The 11,759-nt window shown below is 35.0% G+C and overlaps 1 protein-coding gene across 1 annotated transcript; it reads left to right on the top strand.

Moving 5' to 3' along the window:
• Positions 1-8,003: 8,003 nt before the first annotated feature.
• Positions 8,004-10,247, top strand: LOC107765675 (glyoxylase I 4-like). Its single transcript, XM_016584345.2, has 3 exons — positions 8,004-8,384; positions 8,557-8,662; positions 9,776-10,247. The coding sequence occupies exons 1-3, from the start codon at positions 8,230-8,232 to the stop codon at positions 10,052-10,054; spliced, it is 540 nt and encodes a 179-aa protein (XP_016439831.1). The 5' UTR covers positions 8,004-8,229; the 3' UTR covers positions 10,055-10,247.
• Positions 10,248-11,759: the final 1,512 nt, after the last annotated feature.

Here is an 11,759-nt window from a genome sequence, read left to right on the forward strand (position 1 = left end):
AGACATAAAAAGACAGTTCCTGGAACCCCACAACACAATGGCGTAGCCAAAAGGATGAACCGCACCATTGTGGAGAAGGTGAGAAGCATGCTCAAAATGGCTAAACTGCCTAAGTTATTCTGGGGTGAAGCAGTTCAGACAACTTGTTACCTGATCAATAGGAGTCCATCAGTTCCGTTGGCGTTTGACATCTCAGAGAGAGTTTGGACTAACAAGGAGGTGTCCTATTCGCATGTGAAGGTGTTCGGTTGCAAAGCTTTTGCACATGTACCAAAGGAGCAGAGAACAAAGCTGGATGATAAATTTATTCCTTGCATATTCATCGGATATGGAGATGAAGAATTCAGATATAGATTGTGGGATCCCGTAAAGAAGAAGGTCATCAGAAGCAGAGATGTAGTCTTCCGAGAAAGTGAAGTTGGAACTGCTGATGATATGTCAGAGAAGGCCAAGAATGGTATTATTCCTAACCTTGTTACTATTCCTTCTTCTTCTAAAAATCCCACAAGTGCAGAAAGTACGACCGACGAGGTTGCCGAGCAGGGGGAGCAACTTGATGATGATGTCGAGCAAGTGGATCACCCCACTCAGGGAGAAGAACAACCTCAACCTCTAATGAGATCAGAAAGGCCAAGGGTAGAGTCATGCAGGTACCCTTCCACGGAGTATGTCCTCATCAGTGATGAGGGGGAACCAAAAAGTCTTAAGGAGGTGATGTCCCATCCAGAAAAGAACCAGTGGATGAAAGCCATGCAAGAGGAGATAGAATATTTGCAGAAAAATGGCACGTACAAGCTGGTTGAACTTCCAAAGGGTAAAGATCACTCAAATGTAAGTGGGTCTTTAAACTCAAGAAAGATATAAATGGCAAGCTGGTCAGATACAAAGCTCGATTGGTGGTAAAAGGCTTCGAGCAGAAGAAAGGTATTGATTTTGACAAAATTTTCTCACATGTTGTTAAAATCTTGAGCTTAGCAGCTAGCCTAGATCTTGAAGTGGAGTAGTTGGATATGAAAACTGCATTTCTTCATGGATATTTGGAATAGGAGATCTATACGGAGCAGCTAGAAGGATTTGAAGTAGCTGAAAGGAAACACATGGTGTGCAAACTGAATAAGAGCCTTTATAGGTTGAAGCAGACACCAAAGCAGTGGTACAAGAAGTTTGACTCATTCATGAAAAGTCAAACATACACAAAGACTTATTCTGATCCATGTGTATACTTTAAAAGATTTTCTGAAAATAACTTTATTATATTGTTGTTGTATGTGGATGATATGTTAATTGTAGGAAAATACAAGGGGTTGATTGCAAAGTTGAAGGGAGATTTGTCCAAGTCTTTTGATATGAAGGACTTGGGCCCAACACAACAAATTCTGGGTATGAAGATAGTTCGAGAGCGAATAAGTAGAAAGTTGTGGCTGTCTCAGGAGAAGTACATTGAACGTGTACTGGAACGCTTCAACATAAAGAATACTAAGACAGTTAGCACACTTCTTGCTAGTCATCTAAAGTTGAGCAAGAAGATGTGTCCTACAAGTGTGGAGGAGAAAGGGAACATGGCTAGAGTTCCTTATTCTTCAGCAGTCGGAAGCTTGATGTATGCAATGGTATGCACCAGACCTGATATTACTCATGCAGTTGGTGTTGTTAGCAGATTCCTTGAAAAACCTGGAAAGGAACATTGGAAAGCAGTCAAGTGGATACTCAGGTACCTGAGAGGTACCACGGGAGATTGTTTGTGCTTTGGAGGATCTCATCTAATCTTGAAGGCCTATACAGATGCTGATATGGCAGGTGACATTGATAACAGAAAATCCACTACTGGATATTTGTTTACATTTTCAGGGGGGGCTATATCATGGCAGTCTAAATTACATAAGTGTGTTGCACTTTCAACAACTAAAGCAGAGTACATTGCCGCTACAGAAGCTGACAAGGAGATGGTATGGCTCAAGCGTTTTCTTCTAGAACTGGAATTGCATCAAAAGGAGTATGTCGTCTATTGTGACAGTCAAAGTGCAATAGACTTGAGCAAGAACTCCATGTACCATGCAAGAACAAAGCATATAGATGTGAGATATCATTGGATTCGTGAGCAGGTGGAGAACGAATCTTTACAGGTCAAAAAGATTCACACGAGTGAAAATCCTGCTGATATGTTGACCAAGGTGGTACCAAGAGACTAGTTCGAGCTATGCAAAGAACTTGTCGGCATGCACTCAAACTAGAAGACAATGCTACCTCCTCTAGATGAATGAGACTGGAGGGGGAGATTGATGGGTTCCTTTGATGGGTTCCATCTCATTCAATAGCCAAAGTAATAGGCATGTGCCTAAGAAAAATTTCTTTGATTTTGGTAGCCAACTTTGTTGAATTTCTTTGGTTTGGTAGCCAACTTTGTTGAATTTCTTTGGGTTGGTAGCCAACTTTGTTGAATTGTCAACATTGAAGAAAAAGAAGAAAAAGTGTGTGCAAATTGTCAAATATAGTAGGCTTTAGAGAGTGAGGCTTCGGCTATAAAAGGAGAGTTTCAACTCTCATTTTCACACACCAACAAAGAGAGAAAGAAAGAGTGAGGTTTCACAGACAAGGTACAAGAAAATAGTCTGTGAGAAAAATAGAGAGTGAGCGATATTGTAGTGAGGTGAGAATATCAAAAGAGGGTTATTTCTTTTGAGTGTTGTAGTGGTCTTTGGAGTATTTTACTCGGACCTACAAAGTGTAAAATTCCTTGCTATAGTGATATTAGTTGCTCGTCTCGGGGCCGTGGTTTTTTTCCCTTATTCAAATAGTTTTCCACGTAAAAATCTTGGTGTCATTGTCACTCTTTTTTCTTATTAATTACTGTATCTCGGTGCTACGTTATTATTCCGTTTTTATTACTGTGAATATTATTTCTGTAGGAGGTTTATTCCCAAGTGATTATCCTTTTCTTCTTTCGAAATTAATGCAAAGCCTTAGAAGGTTGAAAATAAATAATCTTCTTAATCATCAAAACAACAACCAATCAATATGAACACATGGTAAAATTTGAATCACGCCCTACTTAAGCTCCAGATTTAGCTCTCGTTTAGCTATAGATTTAGGTTTTATTTTTCTAAAAAAAATTTGAAAACATCATTTGTTTATAAAATGTGATCATGTTTGGAGGAAAAATCAAGAATTTTTAAGTTTCGAAAAACTGGTTTATGGTAGTTTTTGGGTGAAAATTTTTCTTCCAATTACCAAAGTTCAACACTTCTTCAAATTAAAATGCATGTTCAAATATAACTTTAACTTTCAAAAATTATTTTTTAATATAATTTTAAATTTTTTTTTTCAAGTTTCAATCAAATCTATGTTGAAACGTTTGGTTAATCCATTAAACTTTCAGATGTCATCCAATACTAAATTTTTGAACAAAAAACACCTGAAAGACAAAAGGGCTCTGTATCATTTTTTGGTGCTGTAAACTAGAAAAGGGAAGTCCCTTCGGGTACACCCGATTAAAAGAAAAGAACGAGCAAAGGGAAAAGAAAAGACAAAGTGCAAAGAAGATACTCAGTGTACGTGTAACAAAGGTGGCAAAGAGGTTCTGGATTCTTCAGCTGCTTTTGGCAACAGCAATAGCGTTATAGCACCGGCAGCATAGGACAAAGTTTTGAGGGAAAGTTAGGTAGTGACAGGATAGCCCATTTGGGGCATATGATTATTTTTTTTTCCCACAACCACAACTCTATGTGAATTTTGTAGTCCGTTTGGCCAATTTTTTCCAAATTTAAGAGTATTTTTTTATTAAAAAAATATTTTTTTTTTAAATTGAAAGTGTTTGGCCAATATTTTAGAAGAAAAAAAATATATTTTTGAATAGAAGCAGAAGCAGTTTTGGAGAAACAGAAAATTATAGTTTCTCCCCAAAAGTACTTTTTTGAAAAATACTTTTGAGAAAAATACATTTAGAAGCTTGATCAAACATTAATTATTGTTCAAAAATATTTTTTACATTATTTATCCAAATACAAACACTAAAAGTACTTTTGAAAAAAAGTCAAAATAAGCTGATTTTTAAAGTTTGGTCAATCACCGCTATTGGTTTGACACTACGTGCTTGTGCAGTGACCGGTCCGAGTATATTTCTTCTCACTTGACAAGCGCATGTGCAGATATTCACTCCATGTTATTTGTCCGAAAAACTATTTCCTTCAATTTGTATGGTATTTCACTAACTCTCTGTAACATCTTTATATAACAGTTATTCACTATAAAAATTAAGTTTTTTTCGGAATCAATATATGTTATGTTATAATATATGTCCTTTATAACATACTTCATTATAGCATCCAAAAAACATCGGAACAAACACGATTGTTATAAAGAGGTTTGACTGTATTTGAAGACAATTAAAAAAATTAAAAACTTATTAGGTGACATATTATACTCACTTTTTCCTAATTATGTGGCACACTTTTTTTTTAATATGTTCTTAAAAAATATTATATTTTTATATTTAGAAATAATTTAAGTATTAGAATTTTAGTTGTACCCTTAATGACATAATTTATAATCACATATTTGTCTAAGACTTGTTTTAGATCATGTTTTTTTTTTAACAAGCCAAATGATATTACATAAATTATTTACATGAGTATGAGAATAATATTTACATGACTATGAGAATATGTCATTAAGAATAAAATAAAAAAATTTAAAATATTTCTCGTACTAGGTTGTTTAATATTATTTTTAAGGAAAAAAGGATGCCGGATGAGTGGAGGTGGAGTACGGTGGTTCCATTGTATAAGAACAAAGGTGATATCTAGAGTTGTAACAATTATAGGGGTATCAAATTACTGAGTCATACCATGAAAGTGTGGGAGAGGGTGGTTGAAGCGAGGGTGGGGATGACAGTGTCTGTATCCGACAACCAGTTCGGGTTCATGCCGGGTCGTTCGACTACAGAAGCTATACACCTTGTTAGAAGCTTGGTGAAACTATACAGAGAGAGGAAGAAGGATCTGCACATGGTGTTTATTGACCTAGAGAAAGCATATGACAAGGTTCCTAGAGAAATTCTCTGGAGATGCCTGGAGGCAAAAGGTATGTCGGTTCCCTACATTATGGCGATTAAGGACATGTATGATGGGGCTAAGACTCGGGTTAGGACAGTAGGAGACAACTCTGAGCATTTTTCGATTGTAATGGGGTTACACCAAGGTTCTGCGCTCAGTCCGTTCTTATTCGCCCTAGTGATGGACGTGTTAACACACCATATTCAAGGGGATGTGCCATGGTGCATGCTATTCGCCAATGACATAGCTCTGATTGATGAGTCGCGACCCGATGTTAACGAGAGGCTGGAGGTTTGGAGACAGGCTCTTGAGTCTAAGGGTTTCAAGCTGAGCAGGACAAAGACGGAATACCTTGAGTATAAGTTCAGCGCTGATCCAGGGGAAGTGGGCGTGGATGTGAGGCTTGATTCGCAGGTCATCCCGAGTAGAGGCAGCTTCAAATACCTTGGTTCGGTTATCCAGGGGGGAGATCGACGAGGATGTCACACACCGTATTGGGGTAGGATGGATGAAGTGGAGGTTAGCATCTAGAGTCCTGTGTGACAAGAGAGTGCCACCGATACTCAAAGGTAAGTTTCATAAAGCGGTGGTTAGACCGGCCATGATATATGGGGCTGAGTGTTAGCCCGTTAAGAACTCACATATCCAGAAGATAAAGGTAGCAGAAATGAGAATGTTGCAGTGGATATGCGGGCACACTAAGATAGATAAGATTAGGAATGATGATATTCGGGAGAAGGTGCATGTGGCTCCCATTGATGATAAGATGCGGGAAGCGAGGCTTAGATGGTTCGAACATGTTCAGAGAAGAAGCCTAGATGCTCCGGTAAGGAGGTATGAGCAGCTGGTTACGGAGGCCACGAGAAGAGGTAGAGGGCGGCCTAAGAAGTATTGGGGAGAGGTGATCAGGCAGGATATGGCGAGGCTCCAGATTTCCGAGGACATGACACTTGATAGGAAGATGTGGAGGTCGAGTATTACGGTTGTAGGTTAGGAGGTAGTTGAGTCGTGCCTTACTTCGTAACATGGTGGGACTAGCCATGTAGGATTTTTGTCTAAGATAACTAGTGGAAATGTTGTGACTTACTATTTCGCTTTTCAGTGCAGGTCCTATTTACTAGCTATCGCTTTTGCTTTACATCTTTCTTCTAGATTTCATGGTGTTCCTATTTTTCTTATGACTGTTGTGGTGATACTAATATTTACTACTATTGTCTCCCTTTACTTTGCATCTTTCTTCTGGATTTCATGGTGTTCCTATTTATCCTATGGTTGTTGTTGTGATACTAATATTGTCTTCCTTTCTGCCCTTTTGTCTTTTTATTTTTTTTGAGCCGAGGGTTTTTCGAAAATAGCCTCTCTACTCCTTCAGGATATGGGTAAGATCTGCGTACACACTACCCTCCCCATACCCCATTAGTGGGATTTTACTGGGTTGTTGTTGTTGTTGTTGTTGTTTTTCAAGAACTCTTTGGTAATGAGTGTACAATGGATTCTAAGTAATACATGGCCAATAATATTTAATTTGAAAAACTTTTTATAATTATTTAAGTTATACTTTAATAATATGATGTGTTATAATAAATAATTTTGTAACTTATAATAATGAAATAATAAAAATAATAATAATACTTAAAGAATGATGTGTTATAATAAATAATTTTTTAACTTATAATAAAATAATAATAATAATAATAATAATAATAATAATAATAATAATAATAATAATAATAATAATAATAATAATAATATAACTTAAATAATATGATGTGTTATAATAAATAATTTTGTAACCTATAATATAATAATATTATTATTATTATTATTATTATCAAAAAATTATTATATTATTATTGTTATTATTATTTTCTTCAGATAAAGTTATGTCAATTTTTGTTAGTATATATTTTTTCTTTGCATTTTATAAAATATAATTATTGCATTTTCAATATTTTTTAAACTTTAATTTACTTTATATTTTTATTTTTTAAAATAAGAATTAAAAATTCGTAGAGGCACTGTGATGGATACCTCTTGAAACGGCGGGGAATGAATATTTGTAATAGTACGAAACCTACTCTAATTTAAAACAGGAAAATCTATTCATATACGGATTTAATGTAAATCCTATTTAGACATAAATTAATTAAATTATCAAATATCAAATTCTAAATAATTTATGTTTCTTATTACAATTTTGAATTAGTATCCAATATTCTCCCCTAATTCAAAGTTGTATACGTCTAACTTTTATTGTTTTAGAGCATATTTCTCTAATTTTTCAATTGTTTTTATTGTTGTGTCGGAGCACTTCTTTCCAAATCCCAGTTGTTGATATACTTCCTTCAATTATTGGAACACTTTGTTTCTAACCTTCTAATTTGTTGTTTCTTTTCTCTTTAATTTTTCGAAAAAAGTTTCTTGCTCTTATGCAGTATTTAGTTGCACCACTCTAAATTTGTAGTCCTTTTGCTTAATCTCTCTAGATGCTTGTCTTTATTATACAATTAGACTTCTCTTTTCTATCCCGTTAATTATGCAAGTAAAAATAAGGGCAAAGATCACTTCTAAACAAATGGGACCCATGAATCTACTTGTCAAGTAATTAATGGTCTCACATAAATATGATATGGAATGTAAGACACAAAATAAAATTTCTCCGTACGAAAGGGGAAAGTATGACGGAGAAGAATTCAACAACATATATATAGCTTAGACAAAGCTTATTTTTGAGATCCAACAGTTAATATCTTACAGCAGTGGTCCAACTCAGCAACCACCGTGCGATCTACGTGTCATATATCCAACAGTTAATATCTTACAGCAGTGGTCCAACTCAGCAACCAACGTGCGATCTACGTGTCATTAATTATTTTATCCGACACGTGGCTCAGAAATTCCAAGTTGGCAAACATGAACATATACCTACTCATCGCCTCTATATATTTGCTACTAAACCTCTCTAACTTTTGGCTTACTTCTAAATTTAAGTGAATTCTCTCGTTCTCTCTTATTTTCACAAAACATTCAAATATATACATACCCCTCAATATCTCTCCCTCTCTCCGTTTATATCTTTTTCCTCTTAAAATTGTTCTAAATCTGTTCTTTTTAAATCCAATTCTTTAATTTTATTAGTCTCTTCATCCGATATTATTTATTGGGGAGGAAAAAAGAGATGAAGGGGAATACAGGAAATCCACTAGCTTTGACATCTCTGAACCACATATCCCTTGTTTGCAGATCAGTTGAAGAATCCATTGATTTCTACAAATATGTTCTTGGATTTGTTCCCGTTAGGAGGCCTGGTTCATTCAATTTTAATGGCGCTTGGTAATTTTACGCCAAATTCCTCTTTCTTTCTTTTTTTCATAGAATTAATTAATTCAAGGACATGCAGCTTGAAAAAAGTAAAAAAGAAAAATAGCATGATTTATATGATATGATATATGATCCATTTCAATTATAAATAATTAACCACAGATTTTTGTCAAAATTTTGATAGGTTGTTTGGTCATGGGATTGGAATTCATCTCCTTCAATCGGAAGATCCAGAAAAATTGCCAAAGAAAACTGAAATTAATCCCAAGGACAATCATATATCTTTCCAGGTTCTTTTCTTTCTTTAATTCCGTGGTATATTCCTTCTGTAATTTTAAATAGTTTGACAATGATGATGCATGATCATGTTATTTGTATAATGTTAAAAATTCAACCACTCTGTTGATAATGCCGTGTGCTGTTAATTACAAGACTTGTGATTTATTCTAACACAAATTGTACATTTACTTGTTGTACACGCCTCTAATTCTCTACAGAGGAGTATATAGTTTTCGTTCAAACGGAACTTCCACAGGGAAAAAAGAAAATTATAAATTGAATTCTCATCTCCATTCATAATAAAATTGAAATCATAAAGAGGATAGAACAGAGAAAAGAGAAAATGTGTGATGAATACGTATTGATTTAGATATTATTTGTACCCTTATTTGGCGAAGGATGACAAATGGGCGAGTAAGGCTTAATTTGAGCTGAATCAATAAACGAGCAGGTCATTAATCCGCCAAAAAATTACTTGGATTGAGATAGATTAGATTACTATGACCTAAATGATGGATCGTAACTAACTAGACATGCAATAACAAAAAGGAACTTATTATAGCAAGTTGGATTTAGATATTATTAGTACTGTTATTTGGTTAGGGATGACAGATGGGCGGGTAAGACTTAATTTGGACGGGTTAAAATGAATTGAATCAATAAATGAGCAGATCATTAATCCGCCAAAAGATTACTTGGACCGAGATAGATTAGATTAATATCAGCTAAATAGTGGATCATAGCTAACTAGACATACAATAAGAAAAAGTAACTTTTTATAGCAAGTTTGATAAATGTGAGAGTAGAGTAATTACATACTCCTTCCTTCTGTCCAAGTTTACAGTCCAGTTTAGAAAATCAATGGATAATATACCTTTTTTACCCTTCTTATTAAGTGCTCACTACTTATTTTTAATTTATTTTTCAACATATAATAAATAGGGAGATATAGTAAAATTATCATGCTATTTATTGTTTCATAAAGGGTGTCAAGTCAATAGTGGACAAGTAAACTTAGACGAAGGGAGTACTACTAACCAACTGCATTAAAATTATTTATATTGTCAGTACATACATAACTCTAAGCTCATGTTTTAATTAAAGTTTGGTTGATTGATAAGCAGTGTGAGAGTATAGATGCAGTGGAAAAGAAGCTGACAGAAATGGGGATAGAGTACGTTAGACAGCTAGTGGAAGAAGGTGGAATATACGTAGATCAACTCTTTTTCCACGATCCAGATGATTTTATGGTTGAAATTTGCAACTGTGACAAATTGCCTGTGATTCCATTGGTTGGGGAAATGGCTAGATCTTGCTCCAGAGTTAATCTTCATCAACCTCAGCCAACACAGCAACAACCCATAGTACATGTCCAAGTCCAACCTTTACTTAAACTAGATTAATTAATGTTTCTAGAATCTTAGTTAAGAGTCTTGATTATGTATTTCTCCCAGTTTAAGAATTAGTTGGCTACTTAGAATGTTTGTTAGAATTTATGTTTTTGGTTAATTGGTACTAGCTTGTAATAAAGTCAATTTGGCAATTGTACCCGAATGGTCAAATGGATGATAACTCAATTCGATAACTCTTTTTTTATTTATTTATTAATAATATGTGAAATTTAATGTCCGACTAATTCGAAATTGTATCAATGTGCCACCTCATGTTACGTGAAAAATTCCAAATTCCATACAACTTACTTATAGTCTTATTATGTTCCAAAGAAGGAAAGCCATAAATGGCAAGAAGTTACAGATCTTCAAACTTCCATACACAGTCAGACTTCTCTATAACATCTCAATATAACAACACTTCACTATAAAAGTCAAGCTTTCCCGAAACTAATTTTCATGTTATGTTATAATATATATTCTCTATAACAGCACTTCGCTATAATATCCAAAAATATTCGGAACAAACGAGTTTGTTACACTACTAAAACAAATGGGGAAAATCGATCGCCAAAACCGACCGATGTTGGTCGGTAATTGGAAAAAATCGACCGAAAACCGACCGATTCGTGACGGTCGGTAGTCGGAACGTCGGTAGAGCTAATTGACCGACTTTGGTCGGTATTTTCAGACCGATTTCGGTCGGTCAATTAAATTCAAAAAAACAAAATTGCCGAAAAAACAGATGGTCTGTTTTTTCCGACCAACGTCGGTCGGTATTTTAATTATGTAATTAAAAAATAAATCATCTGGCAATCGAACCGGGGTCTGTACTGTGGCAAGATACTATTCTATCACTAGACCATTGGTGCATTTTGTTTTAAGACTGTCTTTTATTTTATTTATACTCTTTAATTATATTTTCGCACGAAAATAACTAACCCATGTCGGTCGGTTTTATTAAAAAATAAAATTACCGACCGAATTCGGTTGGTTTTTTAAAATGACCTGCCGAATTAACTGACCGATTTCAATCATTTTTTTAATATTAATTTTAATTTATTTTAAATAAAAAACCGACCAAAGTTGGTCAGTTTCGTAAAACAAAAATTAAAAAATAAAATATTTGGAAAAACCGATCGACTTCGGTCTGTTTTTTGGCCTGTTTTTTGGCCAATCAAAATCAGTCGGTCGACCGCGGTCGATTTTTGCCGAATTTTTAGTAGTGTTATAGAGAGGTTTGACCGTAGTACCTAACAATACATGAAATGAACCTGAGCCGGGTGTGGCTTAATTTGAACGGGATAGAGGAGTTGAGTTAATAAATGGATGAGTCACAGATAAACGGCCAAAAATGCATATTTTCCGGTGTACTTTCATCTCATAACTTGTATGGTTATGGTAGGTTACATGAGTTTTTATAGTGAATTATGCTCATTACGTGCATTGTTTTGTGTAGGAGCAAGTTGGGCGAAAAGTGAGCAAAAGAAGTTCATTAGGGGCCAAAAGACAAAAGAAGAACTTTGCTCGTTTATTATCGCATGCACACGAGAAAGTGAACGAGCTAGCTGAGGAAAATCTTGAGAAAACAACAGCGGATTATGGCAAAAAGGCATGGAAGTGCACGAGAGACCTAGAAAGAAAAGAAAAAGAGAAGCACTTCGCTCGTTCACTCTCGCGTGAGCACGAGAGAGTGAACAAGCTAACCTAAAAAGGT

The sequence above is a fragment of the Nicotiana tabacum genome, chromosome 15 (genome assembly GCF_000715075.1).
Source record: "Nicotiana tabacum cultivar K326 chromosome 15, ASM71507v2, whole genome shotgun sequence".
In the NCBI taxonomy this organism is placed as follows: Eukaryota; Viridiplantae; Streptophyta; class Magnoliopsida; order Solanales; family Solanaceae; genus Nicotiana; species Nicotiana tabacum.

Bases quoted from the DNA above. Each gene is read 5' to 3' on its own strand.
- LOC107765675 (XM_016584345.2), top strand. From the start codon at position 8,230: ATGAAGGGGAATACAGGAAATCCACTAGCTTTGACATCTCTGAACCAC. The intron at 8,385-8,556 runs GTAATTTTACGC...AAATTTTGATAG, and splicing joins TTCAATTTTAATGGCGCTTG to GTTGTTTGGTCATGGGATTG. The intron at 8,663-9,775 runs GTTCTTTTCTTT...ATTGATAAGCAG, and splicing joins ACAATCATATATCTTTCCAG to TGTGAGAGTATAGATGCAGT.